Here is a 21293-nt window from a genome sequence, read left to right as displayed (position 1 = left end):
GCGGGCCGGACGGCCACTCGGACGGACACCGCTGTCCGCGGTCAGGCTGGAGGCTCCTCTCCCAGCCAACTCCAAGGCGACCTGAAGCTCCTGCCTCATCCCTCGGGGTCCCTCAGGGACATCTGTCCCCAGGTGGACAGCCCTCGGTGGGGAGCTGGGGGAGGGGCTGGCAGATCTGGGGTCCCCTCAGCGCCTCCACACATGGGCTCCTTCCCTGCCCCCCGCCGAGCTGAGCTGCTGAGGCTCTGAAAATCCTGGCCTGGGGAGGATCCTGGAGGAGCCGCACGCCCCCCCGAGCGGCCTCTGCCCACTGCCCCGTCCTGGTCCTCCCGGAGGCAAGCGGCAATCTAACCGACCCCCGTCCACCCCAGGAACCCCATGGGCCGCACAGGACTGCGCGGGCGAGGGAGCCTTTGTCGCTTTGGACCCAACCACACGCTGCAGCCCGTGATCACGCGGTGAGTGCCACCGACGAGGCCGCCCAGTCCCCCGTGGGCCCGTCATGTCCGCCCCAGCCACTGACCCTTGGGCACACCCGAGACACAGCGTGGGAATGTCCCTGTCCCTGGGAAAAACCCAGGCCTGTCCCCACTCCCGGAGGCTGTCTCCCTTCAGGTCCCTGTCCCCTTGGCGTGCCTCTGGGAGGAGGGGCAGCACCAAGGCCCAGGCCCACAGACAGGCTGGAAACACGTATGACCCCACCCAGCATTTCCCAAGAGCGAGCGGCGGAACAGCAGAGCCCCGGGCGCGTGTTTCTTGGAGGCTTTTGATAAACTATTTCCTGAAAGCCGGGGCCGTTCTAGTCCTGCTGGGATCAGTGACGCGGGAGACACTCCCCAGCGGTCACCAGCCCGGTTCTTCGCCTGGAGCAGCTGCTGGGGAAGGAGACAGGGTCGGCCCCCGGGAGGGCAGGGGGCAGGGCCGGGACCCCATGGCCTCCCTCCCCGGTGTGGGGGGTGTGCTGACGTCAGAGGATCGCACGAGCGGCCGGTCTGCAGGTGGAGGCGGAACCAGGACGGAGCCGTCTGCAGGAAGAGCATCAAGAAAATGCTGGAAGTGCTGGTCGTGAGGCCCCCGCGCTCGGAGTCCTGGGCCCTGCCAGGGGTGAGCCGGCGCGAGCGTCCGGTGGGCCCATTCCCGCAGACCCGCCCCTCCCCCCGCGGTCACGGCCCCACGGTTCTAGACTCTGTCCCTGGTCCTGAAGGACAGGCTGGGACTGGGCACTGCGAGGAGGTCCCCTTCCCGTCGGCTCATTCTGTAGTTGTGAAAACGGGTTCAGAGGCTCTGGTGTGCGAGAGCCTAACTGGTGCCCGTTGTGTCTGAGCAGAAGCTCCGGGCTGGGGCTGCGTCCACGCCGGGGCCCGGCGAGCTCGCGGCGCTCACAGCCGCGGGGGCAGACGCGGCTCCTCCTGTAGGTGTCTCCACCCGCCCCTGCGTCCTGTGCAGCGCTGAGCTGAGCCCTAGGGACAGGACAGTTGCAGGGCTGTGGGGAGGCGGGGAGTGGCAGGTCGTAGGGGTGAAGCCTGGAGTGCACCCCAGGACCTTGTGGGGACAAAACTAATTGAGGTGCAGAAGACCGTGGGCTGAACGGCTTGGGTTTTACTCCCAGATCAGGCTGCCCTCCCCGGCCCCCAGCCCTGTTCTGGGGTCCTAGCAGGAGGACCAGGCCAGGCTCTGAGCAGGTGCACAGCGTCTGGGGTGCGGCCCTGTTCAGGGGCCTCTCCTCTGAGCCTGTGCCCGGAGCTTCCATGATCTACCTGTCCGTGGCCGTTGCTCCTCTGCTGGGGGTGGCCGGTCCTCGGGCTGCGATGAGGAGTCTGGGCAGCTCTGGGCCCTGCAGCAAGAAGCCCCGTGCCCCCGACAGAGGGAGCACCATGCCGAATCGGGGGTGGCTTACGGCCGGCCCTCTCACCCTGGGGCTTCTCTAGCATGATTCAGCCTCCCTCCTGGGCGTTTTGGTCTGTCTGGGCAAGACACTGGCCCAGCCCCAATGTGGTTCCTACTAACTGGCATCTTCCGAGCCGCTTGCCGCAGCCTCCCGTGGCGCGCCTGCAGCCCCCCAGGCCGTGTGCCTGCAGCCCCCTGTGGCGGAGGACAGGGCGCTGGTTACTTTATGGGGGCGGGAGAGAGGCCCCGGTGCCCTCAGAGGCTGTGGCTTTGGCCTGACCCACCCCTGCTCCGTCACAAGCTGGCGCGGGCAGTGGGCTCTGGGCAATGTCACGTCAGCCCCGAGACAGCTGAGCTGACAGACACTCCCCTGCCGGTGGCCCTGGGGGGCTGGCCGGCGGCCCACGCCGGGCAGGTGGCCCGTGGATGTGGGTCTCTGGACAGCCTCGCAGACCTGCCTGTGCCTCCTCTGCGCAGGGCTCCCGGGAGCCGGGGGAGATGCTGCCCCGGAAGCTGAAGCAGGTCCTCCGAAGGGAGTTCTGGTCGTCCTTCCAGAACTTGCTGATTCAGGGCACCGAGGTAAGGCGGCCTTTCTGCTTCGACCCCGTCCTGTGTCCTGGGCTCCCACGGTGTGCTGGTGGTGAGACCGGCAGGGAGAGCAGGACCCACTGGGGACTCTGCTCCCGACCCCCTCCCCGCAGCTCCCGGAGGGAAGGCCGGGGGGAGCAGGCGGGGCTGGCCGTGGCTCTGGGCCTTGGGCACCTGCTTTCTTTCTCTGTCCCTGTTCTCTCTGAATCAAGGGGGCGGCCCCTCCCTCCCACACTCACTGTTGCCCTGAGACACCGCAGGGTCTGTGCCTCCCTGGGCAGGGGGGTGCTGGGACACCCCCGCAGGCTCCCCAGACCGTGGCCCGGGAGGCAACTTGCTCAGGCCCGCATTCCTCATCGAAGCTTCCCGTCATTCCGAAAGCGGTCCGCGCGTGCTGCCGCACTCCCACGTTCACTCCCGCATGGGGCCGGAGCGCCCTGCGCCAGGCCCTCTCTCTGCTGGCCTCTGTGGCCGCCCGCGTGGGCTCCGGGCCCACGGTCTCTGCGTGAACCCCACACGTGCGTGACAGAAAGGCAGCCACACCGCACACATTTCCCTGTAACATTTTTGCTTAATGCACGACGGTCCTATTTTTAGGCCCTGATTTAAAATTCACCCCCCCTTTTCCATGGCCCCGGAGGCTTTACGCCGGGGTTCCTCAAGCGTCCTCAGGGGACCTCCCAGCTGTCCCCAGCCCTGTTTCTGGCCCATTCAGGGCAAAACAGGCAAGAGCTGGGGTTTAGAGCTTTGACTCTGGAGCCAGTCCTGTCATGAGGGCTGTCCCGGGGCCACCCTGCCGCCTCTTTTCTGTACTTTGTAAGAAGGATCAACTCACTTATTGATTGAGCTGAAATCCACGTAACATAAAATGGACCGTTTCAAAGGGAGCAGGTCAGTGGCCTTGAGTGCCCTGTGTGTGTGTGACCACCACCTCCGCCTGTTCCAGAGCATTCCCATCAGCCCAAGGGCTCGCCCCACCCCCGCGCTCACCGCCTGCCCCTCCCCCACTCCTGGCGCCAGTCGGCCTGCGCAGGGCCCTGGTTGTTGGTGGAATCACACAGTGTGCCGCCTTCGGCTTTCCGCGTCTGGCTTCTCTCACTTAGCGTCATGATTTTGAGGTCGGCCGTCCCGTTTCAGTCCCTCCAAGGACAGTAGAGGACGGTCCGGATGTCAGGCCAGACACCGGGAGGGAGACGAGTATAGCGCGGGCCCCACCGTGGGCCGGGCACGCTGGGGCCTTGCTGGGGAGCAGGGAGAGAGCTGGCAGGGGGAGGGGGGTGGCTGGGGCAGTGGAGAGCAGTGCCCAGGGTGTCCCAGGGCCTGGACGGAGCCCAGGGCCCACGCGGGTCCCTCTGGGAAACAGCTGGGGTGGGGCTCAGGGCTCCTTGGGGCGGGCCGGCCCACCCCCGTGCTGCCCCCCAGGTGTACAAGGGCTACGTGGACGACCCGAGGAACACAGACAACGCCTGGATAGAGACAGTGGCCGTCAGCATCCACTTCCCAGACCAGAGCGACATGGATCTGAAGAGGCTGAACTCTGTAGGAGGCTCGGGCACGGGCTCCCAAGAAGTGGGGGTGGGGTGGGGTGAGCATGCTCTGGGGGTCCCGCCAGTTCCCAGGCACTCAGAGCTGGCTAAGACCAGAGAGGGGAGCTGCAGAGAGCAGGGGCTCCAAGAGTCAGAGCCGGACCTCCTGGGAGGGGGCGGGATTCTCGGCCTTCAGGGGACAGGGTCCCCCGTATGTAGATCAGGCCGAGCTGGGACTGGAGGCCCAGGAAGCAGACCCCGGGCTGCGTTTGCAGGACAGAATCCCTGGGAACAAGGCCACATGCTCTGTTGTCACTCCGCTTTGCTGCGAGAACACCGTGAGCCAGCCGATGGCCAGGCCAGAGCAGGGCCGGGCCCAGGGCCACGGCGTCCCCGCAGTCCTCCTGCAGCTGGAGTTTGGGGTGTCTGGGCCGGCTCAGCAGGGGGTCAGGATCTCTGTTCGCCCTTGCAGCACCTGCACACCTGCGACCCCGGGATGTCCGTCCAGTGGCAGGTCGTGGACAAGCGCATTCCGCTGTACGCCAACCACAAGACCATCCTCCAGAAGGTGGCCGCTCTGTTTGGGGCTTTCTATTGACCCGTGCAGTCCGGCCGGGCCCCGCCGCCAGGGGAGGGCGAGGCTTGTCCTCCCGCGGTCCCCGTGGAGACGTGCGCTGCCCCGGACACAGGCTACTACCAGCTGCCGGAGCCACAGTCGCCCCCCGACCCCGGGCAGGCGGGGGGTTGCTTCCAGGCACCGTATGGTGTGGCGTGGGCTCCGCTGCCTCTCACGGCCACCTTGAGCTGCCGGGCAGATGAGCCTGTGACGTGGAGGGCATCAGGGTGCCCCAGAGGAGAGCCCAGGCAAGGGACAGCTGGCTCGGGTCACAGGGCCATTCCCCAGGGTTGATGTGGCCCCTGGGACCCCGCAGCCATCCCTGCCCCTGTGGCTTCGGCCCTCGGCCAGCAAGATCCCTCCTGTCCACGTCGTGGGCAGCTTGTCCACGACCGACGTGTGTGGGCCCAAGGCCTGTCTTTCCTGGACGGCCGGGGCTCCCCCGTGGCCTTCTCCTTGGGCCCACACCCCGGAGATGGTGTCCACCATGACCTTACGTGGACCCTCGCCCGCTCTGGGGTCAGGGGCACCAGCAGCCGCAGTTCACTGCCTGAGCAGTCGGGGCTGGGCCCGTGCGTGAGGGGACGGGGCCCACACGAGCACACGCTTCTCTGGAGATCCAAGGCCGGGGATTCAGGCGGGGGGGTCTCCAGGCACAGCACCCCCGTCCCGTGAGCCCAGGGAGGGCAGGCGGTGGGCCTCGGTGGCGGGGGATGCCCCTGCTCCGTGTCAGTGGCGCGCGTGAACCGCCCGGAGTGGCCAGGGCCGGAATACTGTAAAACCAACATTAAACGTGCTGCCCAAACCGGCCGGGCCGGCGTCTCCTGTGCTTCCCGCACACCGGGTTCGACAGACAGCGGTCAGGGGCTGAGTCTGGGCCACTGACACCTCTTCCAGGCCACGGCCAAGCCCCCCCGGGGCCCGAGGGCTTCTCCGGCGGCATCCCCTCCCGGCTCCTCCCCGGACACCCTGCAGGCCCCTGAGGCCCGAACTGCTGTTCCCTCTCAGACCCACCGCCGCCCAGCGCCCTTTCCGTGGCTCCCCCACGCAGGTGCTCAGGTGTGGGGACCTTGGTGGCACCAAATAAAGACACTTTAGAATTGGAAAGGCTCAAGAAACGCGTTACCCACGCGCCCTTTCCGAAAGACTATCTAAGACTCTCTAAGAGCAAGCCCTGACTTAGCCTGGCTGAGCCGCGGGCGTTCGCGTCCAGTCGGTCCTGGAGGCCGAGGACCCAGACCGAAGGGGCGGGCGGGGCTGGCTGCGGCCAGGCGCTCCTCCTGGCTTGCACGCCCGGCTCGCCTGCCCGTGCTCGGCGTTTGCACAGAGAGGGCGTGAGGGCTCCCGCGTCTCTTCTTACGAGGTCCCTCTTCCTGTTACCTCAGGGCTGCACGCCTTCGCCCCGTCTAATTTCATTACTCCCTTAGAGGCTCCAGATACAGCCACACTGGGAGTCAGGCCTCCGACACGGGGCCTTGGTGGGGGACAAATGTTCGGTCCTTAACGCACGCGCACACACAGCGGCGCGGGCGCACAGACCAAGGTCTGTGCTGAGAAAAGACGCGGTTAAATCGTGTGGCTTAGCTGTCTCCCCGGAGCTGGCGGAGGAGTCAGGCGGCAGTCCCAGTGCCCAGGTCTCCTCTCCCGCGTGAGGAGGAAGGAGATGCCGCCCACGGTCCTGCCACGCGGCCAGCAGGGCTCACAGACGTGGGGCCACAGGACGGCTGTGGGGCTCGTGGCCGTGGTGGGGGGCAGAGACGGGAAGAACCGTGTGCCCCGGAGGAGGTGATGGGAACGACAGGGTCCACCGCGACCCACAGAGGATGTTTACCGCGGAACGGGGTAGGAAACACTCGCAACGGCAGCAACTGCGACACGTTCAGATGGTGATTTTCGTATCAGATTAAAAAATGCAACTCCTTTGTCTTGTTTTCTGTGTGTTTCTGTATCACCTAAGACAGACGTCTGAGAGCTAAGGACTCAGACAGGTCGCACTGGGCAAAGGCTGTCCCGCAGAAAGGGGTGGGGAGAGTCCTGCTGGGCGCACGGACGCCTCTGCCCTTCGGGGCCTCCGTGAGGAGCCGGGAGCAGCGTTCGAGCAGCAAACGGCTTCATGCATTCCGAAGGCGTCCCGTTCGGGAACTGTCACCCACCCAACACTGCAGCTTTTTAAATATATAAAGCAAACGTGATAGAAATTCAAGGAGAAATTGGCAAATCCACAGTAATATTTGAGATATTTTCTCAGAAACCAGGGAATCAAGAACAAAAGGAAAACAGGGCAGAATTTGAATAACACAATCGGTAAGACCGAGGTCCTTCTGTGTGTGCACCCCCACACATGCGTGTGTTTATATAGAAATACACGTGTACACATCACGTGACACACACAAACATACACAACATACGCAGGCATTACATGTAAATTATCGACGTGAGGTGCCACGTATCTGTGTACAGAAAATGAAATCTGTATCTATAGTCGTGTATTGATTCCGTGGGGCATATGCATACAGACACAGCACACGCATAAACACGCACCGTTCACGCACGTGTGTGTCTGATTCTGCACCCGCCCCGCCGTGGGGATCGGAGGCCCCGAGGAGACACGCGGGACAGGCATAAACACCAAGCGTGTGTCACCGCATTGAGGACACCTCAGCAGCTCTGCGAAGGCCACCTCGGGACGGAGCCACACCCCCCGCCATAACATGGGGACGGTGACGCGAGGGGGCGCCAGGGGGCTCAGTCGGTGAAGCGTCTGCCTTCGGCTCAGGCCGTGATCTCGGGGTCCTGGGATCGAGCCCCACACTGGGCTCCCTGCTCAGCCGGAAGCCTGCTTCTCCTCTCCCTCTGCCCCTTCCTCCCATTCATGATCTCTCTCTAAATAAATAAATTCAAGTTTAAAACAAAACAGTAACATTAGAACAAGAACATACACCAGAAGGGACAGAAGCTATATTCAGTGGTTCCCGGGGCCTGTGCTTGGGACGGTGAGTGACCGGTCCCCTGACCAGCTCGGAGGGACAGGAGGTGGCACCGAGAGCAGGGCACTGCTGAGGGGCGCCGCCCTCTGCTCTCCATCCTCCCTGGAGGGGCTTCCGTCCCATTCCCCCGGCAAGAGCACAGCGAGGAAGGCAGAGGAGACGCTGTCCTTCAGGCTCTGGTCAGCGCTCGGTCCCAGGGCCACCCCAGCTGCTTGGGGAAGGACAAGCAAGGACCGTGAGCTGGGCGTTGTCCAGGGAAAGCCCAGGGGGCCACCGTGCCGGCTACCTCCCTGCCTGCGACCTGCCCCTTAAGTGGGGAGCGAACCAACGCAAGACAGCGGGCAGGAGGGGTGATGTCACGGCCTGTGGGAGCGGCTGGAGAGTCTCCAGAGAAGCCTTTCCGACCTTATTCGGAGATCAAAGACCGAATGACCCGAGCCCCTAACTGAAGAGGCTGGAGAGCGCCTACGACATGAATGCAGGGCGGGGGAGGTCAGGATGTCCGGAGGAGGGAAAACAGAGTCGCAGGAGATCACATTCAACAGTCGGTTCTTGGAAAAGACGACAGAGCAGGCGGCACGCGGCGACCGTCCTCTGCCGCGGCTCCTCTTCGTGGGGTCCCCGGCCCTGCCCCTCCGGCTCCCACGAGCGGCCTCCGCCCTCTCCCTCTGTGCGGCTCCAGCCCCTCCTGGGCGGGCGTGGGGCTCCGTCTGGGGGTCCCCATGGTTGGGCGGGAGCCGGGGGCCCCTGGGGCCCGTGTGGAGGCCAGAGCAGAGAGGGCGGACCGTGCACCAGGAAGGCGGGGCGGGCGGCAGAGCGTCGAGGGCCGCCCAGACACCCCGCGGAGGGGCGGTCTCCGGGGGGAGGGCAGCATGCTGGCCTCGCGAGCGGTTTTATTCACGGGCCTCGTGTCATCCTGCCCCTGTGGATGCCACAGGCTCGGCTCCTCTGTGCTGGTCCCCAGAGGGATGCGCTCGGACCTCGCCTCGCAGAACCACCTTCCTGGTGGGGAAGCAATTAGCCGGCCTCAGCCCTTGTCTTGCAGCCCTGGGGCCTCCGAGCCTGAGTTCCGGCAGATAAACGGGTGAGGTAATCCGCCCAGAGCCCAATTACAGTCGGAAGGGCAGCTACAGCGGGCAGACCACGTGGCCAGAAGGGCCATAGAAGGTTTCTGGTGTTTCTGTGCTCACAGGTCTCGTAGTCTGGAGTGGACAGAGAGCCAGACTCTCGCAGGGCTCTGTGGCCTGGGCCTGGGCCTGGCCGGCGGCCAGCGGCCCCGTGAGGCCGGCCATGTGACCGGGGAGACGGCTCACCACACAGCTTTCCGCGAGCACTGGGAATCCATCTGTCTGTCCAACCATCAATGCAGAATCGCCCGAGAACGGCAAACCTTGCGGCACGTTCCAATTTCCTGTTGTCGAGGCAGAGCACACTCGGTCACCCAGGCACATGGGATCCGCGCGCCGCCGGCGCTCAGACCAGCTCCGCAGCCTGTCGCCCGCAGCGCCCCCCGCTCCATCCCGTCACTGCCCTGTGGAGCTTTCCATACGCAGAACCGCTCAGCCCAAGCTTGGCGCGTCCGCCCCTCCCGCTCCGCGCGGTCCGTGGTTGCCCAGCACCGGCGCTGTGGTTCGGGGTAGCAGCCCCACCGAGTCTGGTCACTTTGAACACTGAACTATTCCTCAGTCCGGGGGCTCCCTCTGGGCCTCTGTTTGATTTGTCACATCCTGATGTGCCCGCAGCTTCGAGGCGCGCATTACTTTAATCTGTAAAGAGAGAGCTGGCTGCAAAAGCAGAGTCAGGGGTGGTGCGATCCTTACACCCGAGGATGTCAGCAGCCACAGAGGGACAGACGCCAAAATCACACGGTAAAGAGTCACCGCTGGGGGGCAACTCAGGACAGAAGGTGCAATCACAAAAAAACCCGCTTGCTCCAAAAGAAGGCAGGGCGAGGGGGAGGGGGCAGAGCAGAGGACGGCGGACTGCAGCCCAAGACCGGCGTGGGGGTTCTCACAGCCAGGACCGCACCACCAGCAGACGATATGGCCTGGGTCTCATCCCGCAACCACCCCCGCCCGATCCCGTGCCGGGCTTTGTCTGTCTGGGACCCCCCGTGGTGAGCTCTGCTCCCCCCCGGTCGGCTCCAGCCTGCAGCACCGACCCAGCCTCCTCTGAACTGCCCCCATCAGTCCCTTGTAACACGTCTCTCAGCTTGGGTGGGTCTGAAGAGCTCTCACCACTGGAGTGAGATTATGCATTTTCAGCAAGAATGGCACAGAAATGCTGCTGGGTGTGTCTCGGCCCGTGGCTTCGGGGGTAAGGACACTCACTGCTTATTACGGATCATATTTGCCTTTGTCCCGTAGGGAGGGTGGCTTCTGCTTGCTCCTCCACTGTAAAATTATTATTTTTCTTATATATTTTATTTATTTATTTGTCAGAGAGACAGAGAGAGGGCACAAGCAGGGGGAGCTGCAGGCAGAGGGAGAAGCAGACTCCCCACAGAGCAGGGAGCCTGATGCGGGACTCGATCCCAGGACCCTGAGATCACGACCTGAGCTGAAGGCAGATGTTTCACTGACTGAATCCCCCAGGCGTCCCTCCACTGTAAAATTATTATTTTTCCCTTTGTGGCTAATAAATATATGGAGGAAGATACTCTGGTGCTATGGATACCTGATAAAGACACAAGTGAGAGGAAGGAATTGCACACCCACGCTGATGTAATCGCAAGGAGGCTGCCGAGGCCAAGCTAGCATCAGACAAAACTGAGATCAAAGCAAACTCTCTGGGGGTAAAGAGGGTTATCTCATAACGTAAAGGGCCAATTTATAAAGAAGACATATTAATCTGAATAAAGGACTTCAAAATACAGGAAGCAAAAGCTGATAGAATTGCCAGGAGCAGCAGACAAGTCTACAGTCGCAGTCAGAGACATCGACACCCTCTCTCAGTAATTAATAGAGCAACAAGAAGATCAGCAATAATGTAAAATTCTAGACTCACACTATCAGCAGTCCCGATCTCATCAGTGCCTCTAGAACAGTCCATGGAGCAACCGTACAACACATTTAAGTACACATACAATTATTCACACAGGTCACTTTGTGGGCCATGAAATGAGTTCGTAAATTTAAAAGGACCCAAAGCATACAGAGTATGTTCTCTGACAAGGAATTTAAATTAATCATCAAAACCAGGAAAAGCTCTGGAAAATCCCCAAATATCTGGAAAGAACACAAAACACTTCTAAACCCATGACTTGAAAAAGAAATCAAAAGGTAAATTAGAAAGCATTGCAAACTTGATGAATTTCATCAAGCATGTCTGGGATGCAGTTAAAGCAGGACCTGGAGGGAAAGTTATAGCACAAAAATGCCTGTAGGAGAGAAGGAAAGTGTCAAACCATTGAGCTCAGATTTTACCTTAAGAAAACAAAACAATGAGGGACGCCTGGGTGGCTCAGTTGGTTAACCGGCTGCCTTCGGCTCAGGTCATGATCCCAGCGTCCTGGGATCGAGTCCCACATCGGGCTCCTTGCTCGGCAGGGAGCCTGCTTCTCCCTCTGCCTCTGCCTGCCATTCTTCTGCCTGTGCTCGCTCTCTCTTCCTCTCTCTGACAAATAAATAAAATCTTAAAAAAAATTAGATTATAAAAAGAAAACAAAACAATGAGGAGAAAGTTAAACCCAAAGTAAGCGAAAGATCAGTTGGGTCATAAAAAAAAAAAAAAACGGCAATAAAGAAATCAATGGAACTAAAAACTGGCTCTTTGATAATGTGAGTAAAACTGGTAGACTTCGATGGCGACTCATCAGTAGCAGAAGAAAGGACGTGCAGTTTACCCACATTGGGAATGAGCCGACATCACTCCCCATGCCATATTGAAAACATAACTGGCAGACATTATGGACAACTTTATACTGATAAATTCAACAATTTAAATGAGACGGACAATTTATTTTTGATTTATTGAAGTTCAATTCACTAACACACAGTGTATTGTTAGTCTCAGAGGGGGAGGTCAGGGATTCACCAGCTGCACACGACACTCAGTGTTCGTCCCGTCACGTGCCCTCCTGAATGCGCGTCCCCCAGTTCCGTCCCCCACCCCCCTTCCCTCCAGCAGCCCTCAGTTCATTTCATATGATTAAGTCTCTTATGGTTTGTCTCGCTCTCTGATTTCATCCTGTTTATGTTTCCCTCCCTTCCCCTATGCTCCTCGGCTTTGTTTTTTTTAATGCCGTGTACGAATGATAACATGATAATTTTCTTTCTCTGATTGACTTATTTCACTCGGCATAATGCCCTGCAGTTCCATCTGGATTGTTGCAAATGTCAAGATTACATCCTTTCTGATGGCTGAGAAACATTCCAGTGTGTGTGTGTGTGTGTGTGTGTGTGTGTGTGTGTGTGTGTACATACACAGTCTGGCTCTTGTGGACTTTGCTGCTATAAACATTTGGGTGCACGTGCCCCTTCAGATCACTATATTTGTATCTTTAGGGTAAAAACCCAGTAGTGCAATTGCTGGGTCGCAGCACAGCTCTATTTGTAACTTTTTGAGGACCCTCCACACTGTTTTCCAGAGTGGCCGCACCAGCTTGCATTCCCACCAACAGTGCACAAGGTCTCCCCTTCCTCCGCATCCTCACCAACACCGGTTATTTCCAGACTTGTTAATTGTAGCCATTCTGAGCGGTGTGAGGTGGGATCTCACTGTGGTTTTGATTTGCATTTCCCTAATGCCAAGTGATGTGGAGCACTTTTTCATGTGTCTGTTGACCATTTGTATGTCTTCTTTGAAGAAAATTCTATTCATGTATTCTGCTGATTTCTTCACTGGATTACTGGTCTTGAGTTTGATAACTTTTTTATAGCTCTTGGATACTAGCCCTTTATCTGATACGTCGTTTGCAAATATCTTCTCCCACTCTGTTGGTTGTCTTTGGCTTTGTCAACTGTTTCCTTTGCTGTGCAGAAGCTTTTTATCTTGATGAAGCCCCAATAGTTCATTTTTGCCTTTGCTTCCCTTGTCTTTGAAGGCATGTCCAGCAAGAAGTTGCTGCAGCTGAGGTCACAGAGGTTGCTGCCTGTGTTCTCCTCTAGGATTTTGATGGATTTCTGTCTCATAGTTAGGTCTTTCATCCATTTTGAGCTTATTTTTGTGTGTGGTGTAGGAAAATGTTATTCCATTCTTCTGTATGTGGCTGTCCAATTTTCCCAACATCATTTGTTGAGAGACTGTCTTTTTCCCATTGGCTATTCTTTCCTATTTTGTCTAAGATTAGTTGATCATAGAATGGAGGGTCCATTTCTGGGTTCTCTATTCTGTTCCATTGATCTATGTGGAAACAGACAATTCCTTGAGAGAGATGAACTATCAACATTCAGTCAAGGAAAAAATATAACCTCAGTAGCTCTATGTCTTTAAACAATGTAACAACATATAAAAATGATGACACAGCATAACCAAGTGGGATTTATTCCAAGGACACAAGGTTAATTTAAAACTTGCCAATCAGTTAATATAATCTTCCATAAGGATATACTGATTTTTAAAAAGTTCTCAATGGGTGAAAAGACATTTGACAAAATCCAAAACACTTCCTGATTAAAAAAAACTCTCAGCAAACTAGAAATAGAAGACATCAACCTTAAAAATAAAACGGCCAGCTATTTTACTAGCAAACTGAGTTTATTCAGGAATAGCAGAGGAATTGCAGTCTGGAGTGAGGCAAATTAAGGTGAGCCACAGGAAGTTCCAAAGAGACAAAGGGAAGGTCAGTTCTTACTTGGTTTCAGGAGAAAGTTGAGAAGGGCTGTTTTGAAGAGTTTATTGGAGAAAACAAGAGTTCACGTTTGTGGCATTTCCCCATTGGCGGTAAGGGGCGGTTAGTTAGTGTGTCATTGCTAGGGCAGGGAGGGGTCTTCCTTCCTTTTTTTTAAGAGCAGGAGATTAATGCCTCTGGGAAAAATGTCCTCCTTCTTCAAGATAACTCTTACCTTCTCCTCCCTGGTGGTGACGCAGATTGCAAGGCGCGGGACGTGCGTGAGAGTGCTTCTTTGGGGCTTCCTGACTCCATTTTCAAGAGGTTTCCTCTATTTTCACAAGGAAATGTCCTCTTACTGATAAGAACAGCTACCAAAAAAAAAAAAAAAATCTACCACTAACATTATTTTTAAAAGACTGGACGCTCTCCAAGTTTGGGATGAACAAGGAGATATGCTCTTAGTCTTCCCAGTCAGTACTGAGCCAGAGGCCAAAGAAATTAGATAGAGATTGAAGTAAAAGTCCTCCAGTCTGGGGAAAAAAGAGTACTCTTTTTATTTACAGATAGCATGATTGTATACGCAGAAAACCCTCAGGTATCTATAAAAAAGTTACTAGAACAGATAAGCGATTTTAGCAAAGTTAAGATCAGTATACAAAAATCAATTTTATTTCTATACATTAGCATTTAGCAAGCGGAAACTGAAATAAAGATACCATTAACATAACATGAGATTATGAGAAATAAATATGACGGGAGACGCAAGACCACAAAACAGGGCTGAAAGAAACAAAAGCAGTTCTAAATGAATGGGAAGGTATACCATGTTCATGGACTGAAGGGCTCCGGATTGTCAAGGTATCAACTTTTTCAAACCGATGTAGGGATTCAGTGGGATCCCAAACAAAACGCACCAGGCTTTTTTGTTGGAAGCTGACAAGCTGTTCTAACGCTCACGAGGAAGTGCACAGCATCTAGGATAATGAAAAAGAACTTTATGAAGGAACAAAAAGTGGAGGATCCCACTGCCTGACTCAAGAACCACAAAGCTACAGCAAGGAAGACCGTTTGGAAAATTGGCATAAAAAGGAGCAGATAGGAGGGCGCGCGGGTGGCTCAGTCGACTGAGCGCCTGACTGTTGATTTCTGCTCAGGTCATGGTCTCAGGCTGGGGAGACGGAGGCCCTGGTCCAGCTCCGCGCCCTAGTGGGGGTCTGCATAGGATTCTTTCCCTCCCTCCCCCTCCCTCCCCCTCCCTCCCCCCACTCTCTAAATAAATGAATAAAATCCTTTAAACGACAAGCAAACAGACCGATGAAACAGACTGCGTGCGCACATGCAGCACCGGGCATTTTGACAGAGGCACAAAGGCCGCCCAGCAGGGAGGGGTCAGTGCTGGAAGAAACAGCCGGAAAGAGGGTATCCGGAGGCAGAAACGAGTCACCGTGAGCGGGATCTCACGTCGGATCCCAAACCGACCCCAGATGCGTGGTCAGCCCAGACGCGCAGGCACGGACGTTCGCACAGCGCGTCACCGCCGCGTCGCGCCCCCGGGGGCAGGTGCGGACAGCCGGGCGGGGGGAAGGAGCGCGAAGCGGGCGGCGACCGGACTCCGGACCTGACCTGCGAGCCGTGGCGCAGTGACCCGCAGTGACCCGCAGGCTGAGCTCGCCTGGTGCGGGGCGGCGGGGAAGGGGCCCCGGCCGGCGGCTGACTGCGGTGCCGGCCTTCGGGCGCGCGGATGTCGGACGCGGCCACCGTCAGCCGGGCTTTGGGGTCACCACACCACGTGGCTCCCTGGAACCCCGAAGACGGCTCCGGCCCCGCTGAAACGCGAGACGCCCGCTCACTCCCGCCCCGCAGCCCAGGTCCGCGGCCGGACGCAGCTCTGCGAAGGCCCAACCGCACCCACCAGCCGGGGCCGGGCGGGGGGCAGTGGACCGCGGGGAGGTTCTGCCCCCACCCCCCAGCCGGAGCCGCACGGGCAGGGGCGGGGTCTGCGGTCGCACGGCCCGCCCCCAGCCCCGCCCCCAGCCCCTGTGATCTCCACCCCCGTCCCACCCCGCTCGCGTCCCACAGACCCCACACTTCACCCCGGCCCCGCCCCAGGCCCGGCCCCTGGTCTTCCTGCACCGTTCTGGCCACGCCCACCCCAGACCCCGCCCAATTCCCCCCGCCACCGCCTCAGGCCCCGCCCCATCTTGCCTCACAGCTCCGCCTCAAGCCCCGCCCAGTCCCAGATTCCGCCTCAAGCCCCGCCCAGCCTCTCCGCTGCCTCAGACCCCGCCTCCAGGCCCCGTCCAGTCCCGCCTCATAGCGCCGCCTCAAGCCCCACCCAGCCCTCGCAGCCCCGCCCCCGGGCCCGGGCCCCGCCCCCGCCCCGCGGAGCCGCAGGCGGGGCCGCGTGTGTTCGAGCGGCCGCCGCGGTGGGCTCAGGCCCGGGGTCGCCTCCGCGCCGGGGTGTGGCTCCGGGTCGGGCTTCGAGTGCCGGGAGCCCCGCGCACTCCCCGCGCACGGGAGCGGCCTCCAGACGCGACCGCGCAGGTAAAGCTCCCGCCGCGCCCGCCCGCCGCCCGGGGTCGCGGGGTCGCGGGGTCGCGGGGTCGCGGGTCTGGGGTCTCGGCCCCGCCCTGCAGGCCCCGCGCGCGGCCCCGCCACTCCACGCCCCAGCGCGGCCGCGCGCCACGGCTTGGCTTTTCTCCCTTCCCTTCCTGCTCCCGCACAACCGAGAGGCCGGGCGCCGCCCCCGGCCGCGTGCTCGCCCCCGCGGGTGACAAAGAAGGGCTCCGGGTGCGGGCGGCCTCGCGCGGGGTGCCGGGGCGGGGCACGCGCTGGTCCCCGACAGCCGCCGCCCGGGCCACCGCCGCCCGCCCGGCCCCGAGCGCGCCCCGCGGGTTTGCGGGTCCCGCTGCCCGCACCCCGGAGAACCCTGCGGCCTCTCTTCCCGTTTCCAGCCGCGGGGGTTCGAGCGGCGGCCCCTGGCCCGGCCGAGCCGGCCCCTGCTCGCCTAGGCGTGCCCTGGGTGTGTCCGAGTTCCTGGACCCAGCCAGCGGTCAGCGCGACCGACCCTTGCTCTTCTGGGTGGCCTTGGGAATCTCTGGAAATAAGTTAGAGACACCCCAACCCGCTGGTCAGACGCCTCAGGGTGCCCGTGACATCTCCCCCCAAAGTCAGAGTGTGCCCTGGGGCTCCCTGTGGACCGCGGCCCGTGGTGCTGATGGCCGCTCTCTTTTAGAGGCGGAGAACTCGGCTGTCCCTCGTGCCGACGGAGGGAGTGTTGATGTCTGCGCGCGGTCACCTGCACAGCGGCGGCTGCGGGTGTGAGGGAGATCGCAGGTCTGCGCCCCCGAGGGGGGAGACTGCCCTCTGTCCCCAGGTGTGGTCAGCATGGGCCCCGTGGGCAAGCAGAGCCCCTCATCACTGCCGGTCCCCGCGGGAGGGTCCTGCCTCATCCTCTTCTTCTGCCTGCGCCTGGGCGCGTCCTGCCCGCAGAGCTGCCAGTGCCCTGAGCACGCCGGGGCCCTGGCGGTCCACTGCAGCGCGAGGGGCTTGCAGGAGATCCCCAAGGACATCCCCACCAACGCTGTGCTTCTGAAGCTTGATGCCAACCAGCTCAGCCACATCCCTAACGGGGCCTTCCAGCACCTGCACCAGCTGAGGGAGCTGGACTTGTCCCAGAACATCATCGAGACCATCGGCCCCGCCGCCTTCTCGGGCCTGGCCGGGGGCCTGCGGCTGCTGGACCTGTCCCGTAACCGCATCCGCAGGATTCCCAAGGACGCCCTGGGCAAGCTCAGCGCCAAGGTCCGCCTTTCCCACAACCCCCTGCACTGCGAGTGTGCGTTGCAGGAGGCCCTGTGGGAGCTCAAGCTGGACCCCGAGTCCGTGGACGAGATCGCCTGCCACACAGCCGCGCAGGAGGAGTTCGTGGGGAAGCCGCTGATCCAGGCTCTGGACTCCGGGGTCAGCTTCTGCGGCACCCACCACAAGACCACGGACGTGGCCATGCTGGTCACCATGTTCGGATGGTTCGCCATGGTGATCACCTACGTCGTGTACTACGTGCGCCAGAACCAGGAGGATGCCAGGCGGCACCTGGAGTACCTGAAGTCCCTGCCCAGCGCCCCCGTGTCCAAGGACCCCACCGGCCCTGTGCCCTAGTGCCCGCTGGACAAAGCAGAGCAGCACCTACCTGTCCCGCGTCACTTCCATAGCAGGTGACGGCTGACCCGTGCTTTTTGGACCCCAAGCGGTGGGTCCTCACAGCCCCCCCCCCACAGAGCCCTCCCCTGCGTTGCACTGAAGTCACTGCGCCCCACATCAAGTCCAAAACATGACCATCGGGCCCTTGCATGGGCCAGGAAGCCAGAGCTTGGAGAAGCGGCGTTGCCCACAGCCACAGTCAGGCAGTGACCCCGTAGGGACTTGAAACCAGGTCGTCTGTCAATGACATTCCATGTCCCTTGCGCTCTGCCGGCCTCATCCGTGTGGCGCCTGGAGGGTGTGAGTTGCACTCCGAGAAGCAAGGCTCCAGTCCACGCGCGTGAGGTCAGCCCGCAGACGGCAGGGTGTAGACTTCTCTGCGGAAGGCAGAACTGACTTAGCTTGTCCCCCGGGTAGTACTACCGGAACGCATGTGACCGCAGAACTCTTTCCAGAGCAAAGTAGCAGACACCAGGTTTCTCTCGAGAGGTAAGTGCAAAGTGTAGTTCAAACTAACCTTTGAACGATTTGTTTATTCTCAGAGTGTTGCCAAGAGGAACACGTGTGCCAAGATTCCAGCCCGGGGAGAGGGGGCTCCCAAACCAAGAAAACCGCAGATAGAGACCTGGGAAGGGTCCAGAGTGGATCTCCGGGGGGCGGGGGGCGGGGGGGCGGTGTGTCCCTGCCCCAAGTGCCACCACTGTCTGCGCCTGGTCTGGGGGGAGGCCTGTCGTCCTGGGTCTGGAGGCTGCCTCGCCCCTCTACTCACGGACTCTGAAAGCTGCTTCTTCTCCAGGACAGGAGGACAGCTGTTCGGCGTGTCCGGGCCGGTCAGCGGGACGCTGCCTTTCCTCCAGCAACGGGAAGTCTCTGCCCAGCTCCCGGCCCGCCTCCCCGCCTCCGTCCGTCTTCACCTCGGCCCCCCGGAACCTCAGAGCTAACTCACACTCCCTCAGCCGTGCCCCTTGTCGTTCAGGGTACACGTTACCTGCACTTACGTAACGCGAGCCGTCTTTCTAGTTGTATTTTTTGATGTCTTTTGTAAGAGTACTTATTTTTAAATTGCTTCAGGTATGTGGGGGGGAGCGCGAATAGGGATAGATTGCCTGAACTGAAGGTGCGCAGGTTCCAAGCCTCGGGAAGCTGATGCTTAGAAGGAATTACAGCAGAGGGTGGTTTGCACCTGGAGGGCGTCCCGTGACCTCAAGTGGGCCTTGAACGCAGATCCCACCGTGCCACGATTCGGAGATCCAGACCGCACAGCTGACGCCTAGAGGCCCATCCACACAAGGTCCTGATTTTTCCAGTGATGCCCCCCAATACCTCCCACAGGCTAGCAGCCTGCTTCTGCGCCCACCGCCCAAGCCGGGGGTGCGGGGACGGAAGGCGGGGCCTTAGCTCTGGGGCGGGGGCACCTGTCCTCCTGCCCGGAAGCTCGCCATTTCCTCTTACGCCGGAATCAGCCCAGAGCCTGGGTTCCCCCCAATGCAGGCTCTTCGTGGTGGGTGGGTGTATGGAGAGTGTGGGGTGACGCTGCCCCTTTCCAAGGACCCCGGACACGTCAGGGCTGCTGGGCCCTCCTGGCCCTTCTGGGATCACCCTTCACGGGGACACATCCCAGAGTGGACACCTCCCTCCAGGAAACCCCCCCCGGTCCCTAAACTCCAGGACCACGGAGCTCCTTCCTGGTCATGGAGCTCACAGCCCTGGTTCCGGGGGGCCCTCTGCTCTCCCCTCCCCCCCTTCTCTCCCCTTGAGGGACGCCTCAGGACGACACCCCAGCTGGGCCCAGCCCCTTCCTTGCTGCCGCGTGTGGGCGCATATCCCTGGATGCCCCCATGGGCCCCACAGCAGACTCAGCCCGCACCCCGGCCCTGAAATCTGTAGAGACTGGTGGGGGGGTGGGGGCGGTCAACCTGGCCTCATGGACAGAATCAGTGTTGATGGTGTCAGGTACGGGACAAAGGGGGTTCCTGTCCGTCGGGGTGGGGGCTCACAGCCCTATGGGACATGGGTGGCCCCTGACTCTCACTGTGATCTGAATGGGGACTCTCAGAGCACTTTATACAGAGACACAGCCTGGGCTGCTGAGCGCCCTGGCCACGGGAGGTAACGCTTCACAGGTCAGGGGTCAGGGCAGGGTGACTTTGGGGCTCCCCATGGGGCAGAGAGCTGGAACAGCCACCCCTGCTTGGGGGGTGACAGGACCTCCCTTCCTTCCCATGGGGGTCGGTGGTGGCACTCTGGCTTCGAGGGAGACCTCAGGGCCAGCGTGGGGAAGAGGGCCAGGGAGGGGCTGGTGGAACCCGGTGGGGGCCTGGTCGCCCAGCCCAGCTGGTCTGGTTGGGCTGCTCCCTCGGTCCCCAGTCTCTCCACTGGTGCTCCTGGTATCAAGAGTCCCACCCCTGACCCTGACCCTGACCCTAGGAGGGTGCCTCCTGGCTCCCCAGCCTCCCTCCTCTTCGGGTTTTGGGGTCACTCCCACGGGTGGCCCAGTGTAAGGGATGGGCCATCCTGGCACTCAGGGGCTCTCCGTGCTGGGGGGGGGCGGCTCCCAGCTCTGCTCCTGAAGCCCTTCCCAGGCCACTCCCGGGAGCTGCTTGCGGGCTGTAGGAGGCAGGACTAGGGGCGCTGGCCCTTGCGGACATGGAACAGCTTCCCTTGTTCACTCTGCCCTACAGCCTGGGAGCCAGGGGCCACCTCCCCCCGCGGGGCCACCCGTCCCCAGCTTGGCCTGTAGCGGGGCAGGGGGGACAGTTTTAAAGTGGATGTGAGTTTGGGGAAGTCTGGCCTGCATGTGTTTCCTAATGGACAGCGGCTGCGGGTAGGAGACGAGGGGGTCCGGTGGTTAAAGGGAGGGTCGGCCACAGGCGCAGCCCAGGGGTGGCTAGCATTCCCACGAGGGTCTAAGGCCTGTGTGCAGGGGGGCTGGAGTGGGGCTGGGCCGAACTGCAGAGCTCTGCCCAGGGCCAGGAGAAGGCCATCTGCAAAGTCAAGCCAGGGTGCGAGGCGCGCTCTCCTGGGAGTTCTGAGCAGCACAGCGGGGCCCTGGCCACGGGCACTGGGAGCCCCTTGGTGGGCCGTGCACCGGCCCTGCCTGGCTGGCTGGCTGGTTGGCTCCCGGGCTCCCGCAGTGCCCTCCGCACGACGCATGATCCTGGACGGGTCCCCTGGGGAGGAGGCGGGGCTGCTCGGGCGGTCCCCGGCAGAGATGGACCGTCCTGGAGTGGTGGGAGCTCCCAGCGCAAGCAGGAGCCTGGCGTGGTTTCTGGAGCCATCTTCCCGGAAGCTGGGTCTCAGGTCTGACCCACTGTCCTCTCCCTGCCCCTGAACTCTCAGTAAACCTCGCTGTGCTTAAGTCCTCTGGAGTGCATTCTGTTATCGGCTCCCCCGGGGCCCGCCCGGCCCAGACCCCCTCCACCCACCGCAGCTTCACGGCCACCTCACCACCTAGCCGAGCGGCCACACCTGTCAGACCCGGGAGCCCACGCATGCAGGAGTCTGTCGGCAGGCGGCCGCGGTGGGCGCTGGGGCCGGCTCCTACGGGCTCGAACCAGTCCTGGCGGCCAAGAGGTAAACCTGGGGGAGGAGGGCCGCCGCTTGACATCGTGACGGCCATCGGCAGCCAGACCCCCCTCGCCGGCCCCAGGACACTGAGCCAGGGTGCCGCACTCTGCTGCTGGCGGAGGGCTTTCCGTCCAGCCACTCCCGGG

At 60.8% G+C, this 21293-nt stretch overlaps 3 protein-coding genes and 1 long non-coding RNA gene across 8 annotated transcripts in view; 2 read left to right on the top strand and 2 right to left on the bottom strand.

The window, feature by feature from the left end:
• TRPM2 (transient receptor potential cation channel subfamily M member 2) overlaps positions 1 to 5427 on the top strand; it is a 55359-nt gene extending 49932 nt beyond the window's left edge. Inside the window, 5 exon segments of the mRNA XM_082720385.1 lie at positions 372 to 458; positions 999 to 1104; positions 2365 to 2466; positions 3898 to 4014; positions 4474 to 5427. Coding sequence (XP_082576511.1) covers positions 372 to 458; positions 999 to 1104; positions 2365 to 2466; positions 3898 to 4014; positions 4474 to 4599 — 538 coding nt within the window. The 3' untranslated portion in view covers positions 4600 to 5427.
• The window catches only part of CFAP410 (cilia and flagella associated protein 410), a 293294-nt gene that overhangs the window by 61594 nt on the left and 210407 nt on the right, over positions 1 to 21293 (bottom strand). The gene's annotated exons all lie outside the window — the stretch shown is intronic.
• Positions 11560 to 17648, bottom strand: LOC309873552. Of its 5 annotated transcripts, XR_014316413.1 has the most exons (4): positions 14690 to 15375; positions 14201 to 14351; positions 13399 to 13745; positions 11560 to 12947 (listed from the first exon to the last, which is right to left on the bottom strand). It is a non-coding gene; the product is annotated as an uncharacterized lncRNA (long non-coding RNA). The 5 variants fall into 5 exon arrangements; XR_014316411.1 differs by lacking the exon at positions 14690 to 15375 and adding an exon at positions 17570 to 17648 and having other exon boundaries at positions 11560 to 13745; XR_014316412.1 differs by having other exon boundaries at positions 11560 to 13745.
• LRRC3 (leucine rich repeat containing 3) lies at positions 15746 to 20938 on the top strand. Its single transcript, XM_082749307.1, has 3 exons — positions 15746 to 15921; positions 16613 to 18069; positions 18377 to 20938. The coding sequence occupies exon 2, from the start codon at positions 16765 to 16767 to the stop codon at positions 17536 to 17538; it is 774 nt and encodes a 257-aa protein (XP_082605433.1). The 5' UTR covers positions 15746 to 15921; positions 16613 to 16764; the 3' UTR covers positions 17539 to 18069; positions 18377 to 20938.

Source organism: Mustela nivalis, assembly GCF_964662115.1.
Source record: "Mustela nivalis genome assembly, chromosome: 1".
Taxonomy (NCBI): domain Eukaryota; kingdom Metazoa; phylum Chordata; class Mammalia; order Carnivora; family Mustelidae; genus Mustela; species Mustela nivalis.
Note: the sequence above shows the minus strand (reverse complement) of the source record. Positions and strands in the feature narration are given on the sequence as shown.

What these genes read in the sequence shown, in the direction of transcription:
- LRRC3 (XM_082749307.1), top strand. Translation starts at nt 16,765, where the DNA reads ATGGGCCCCGTGGGCAAGCAGAGCCCCTCATCACTGCCGGTCCCCGCG.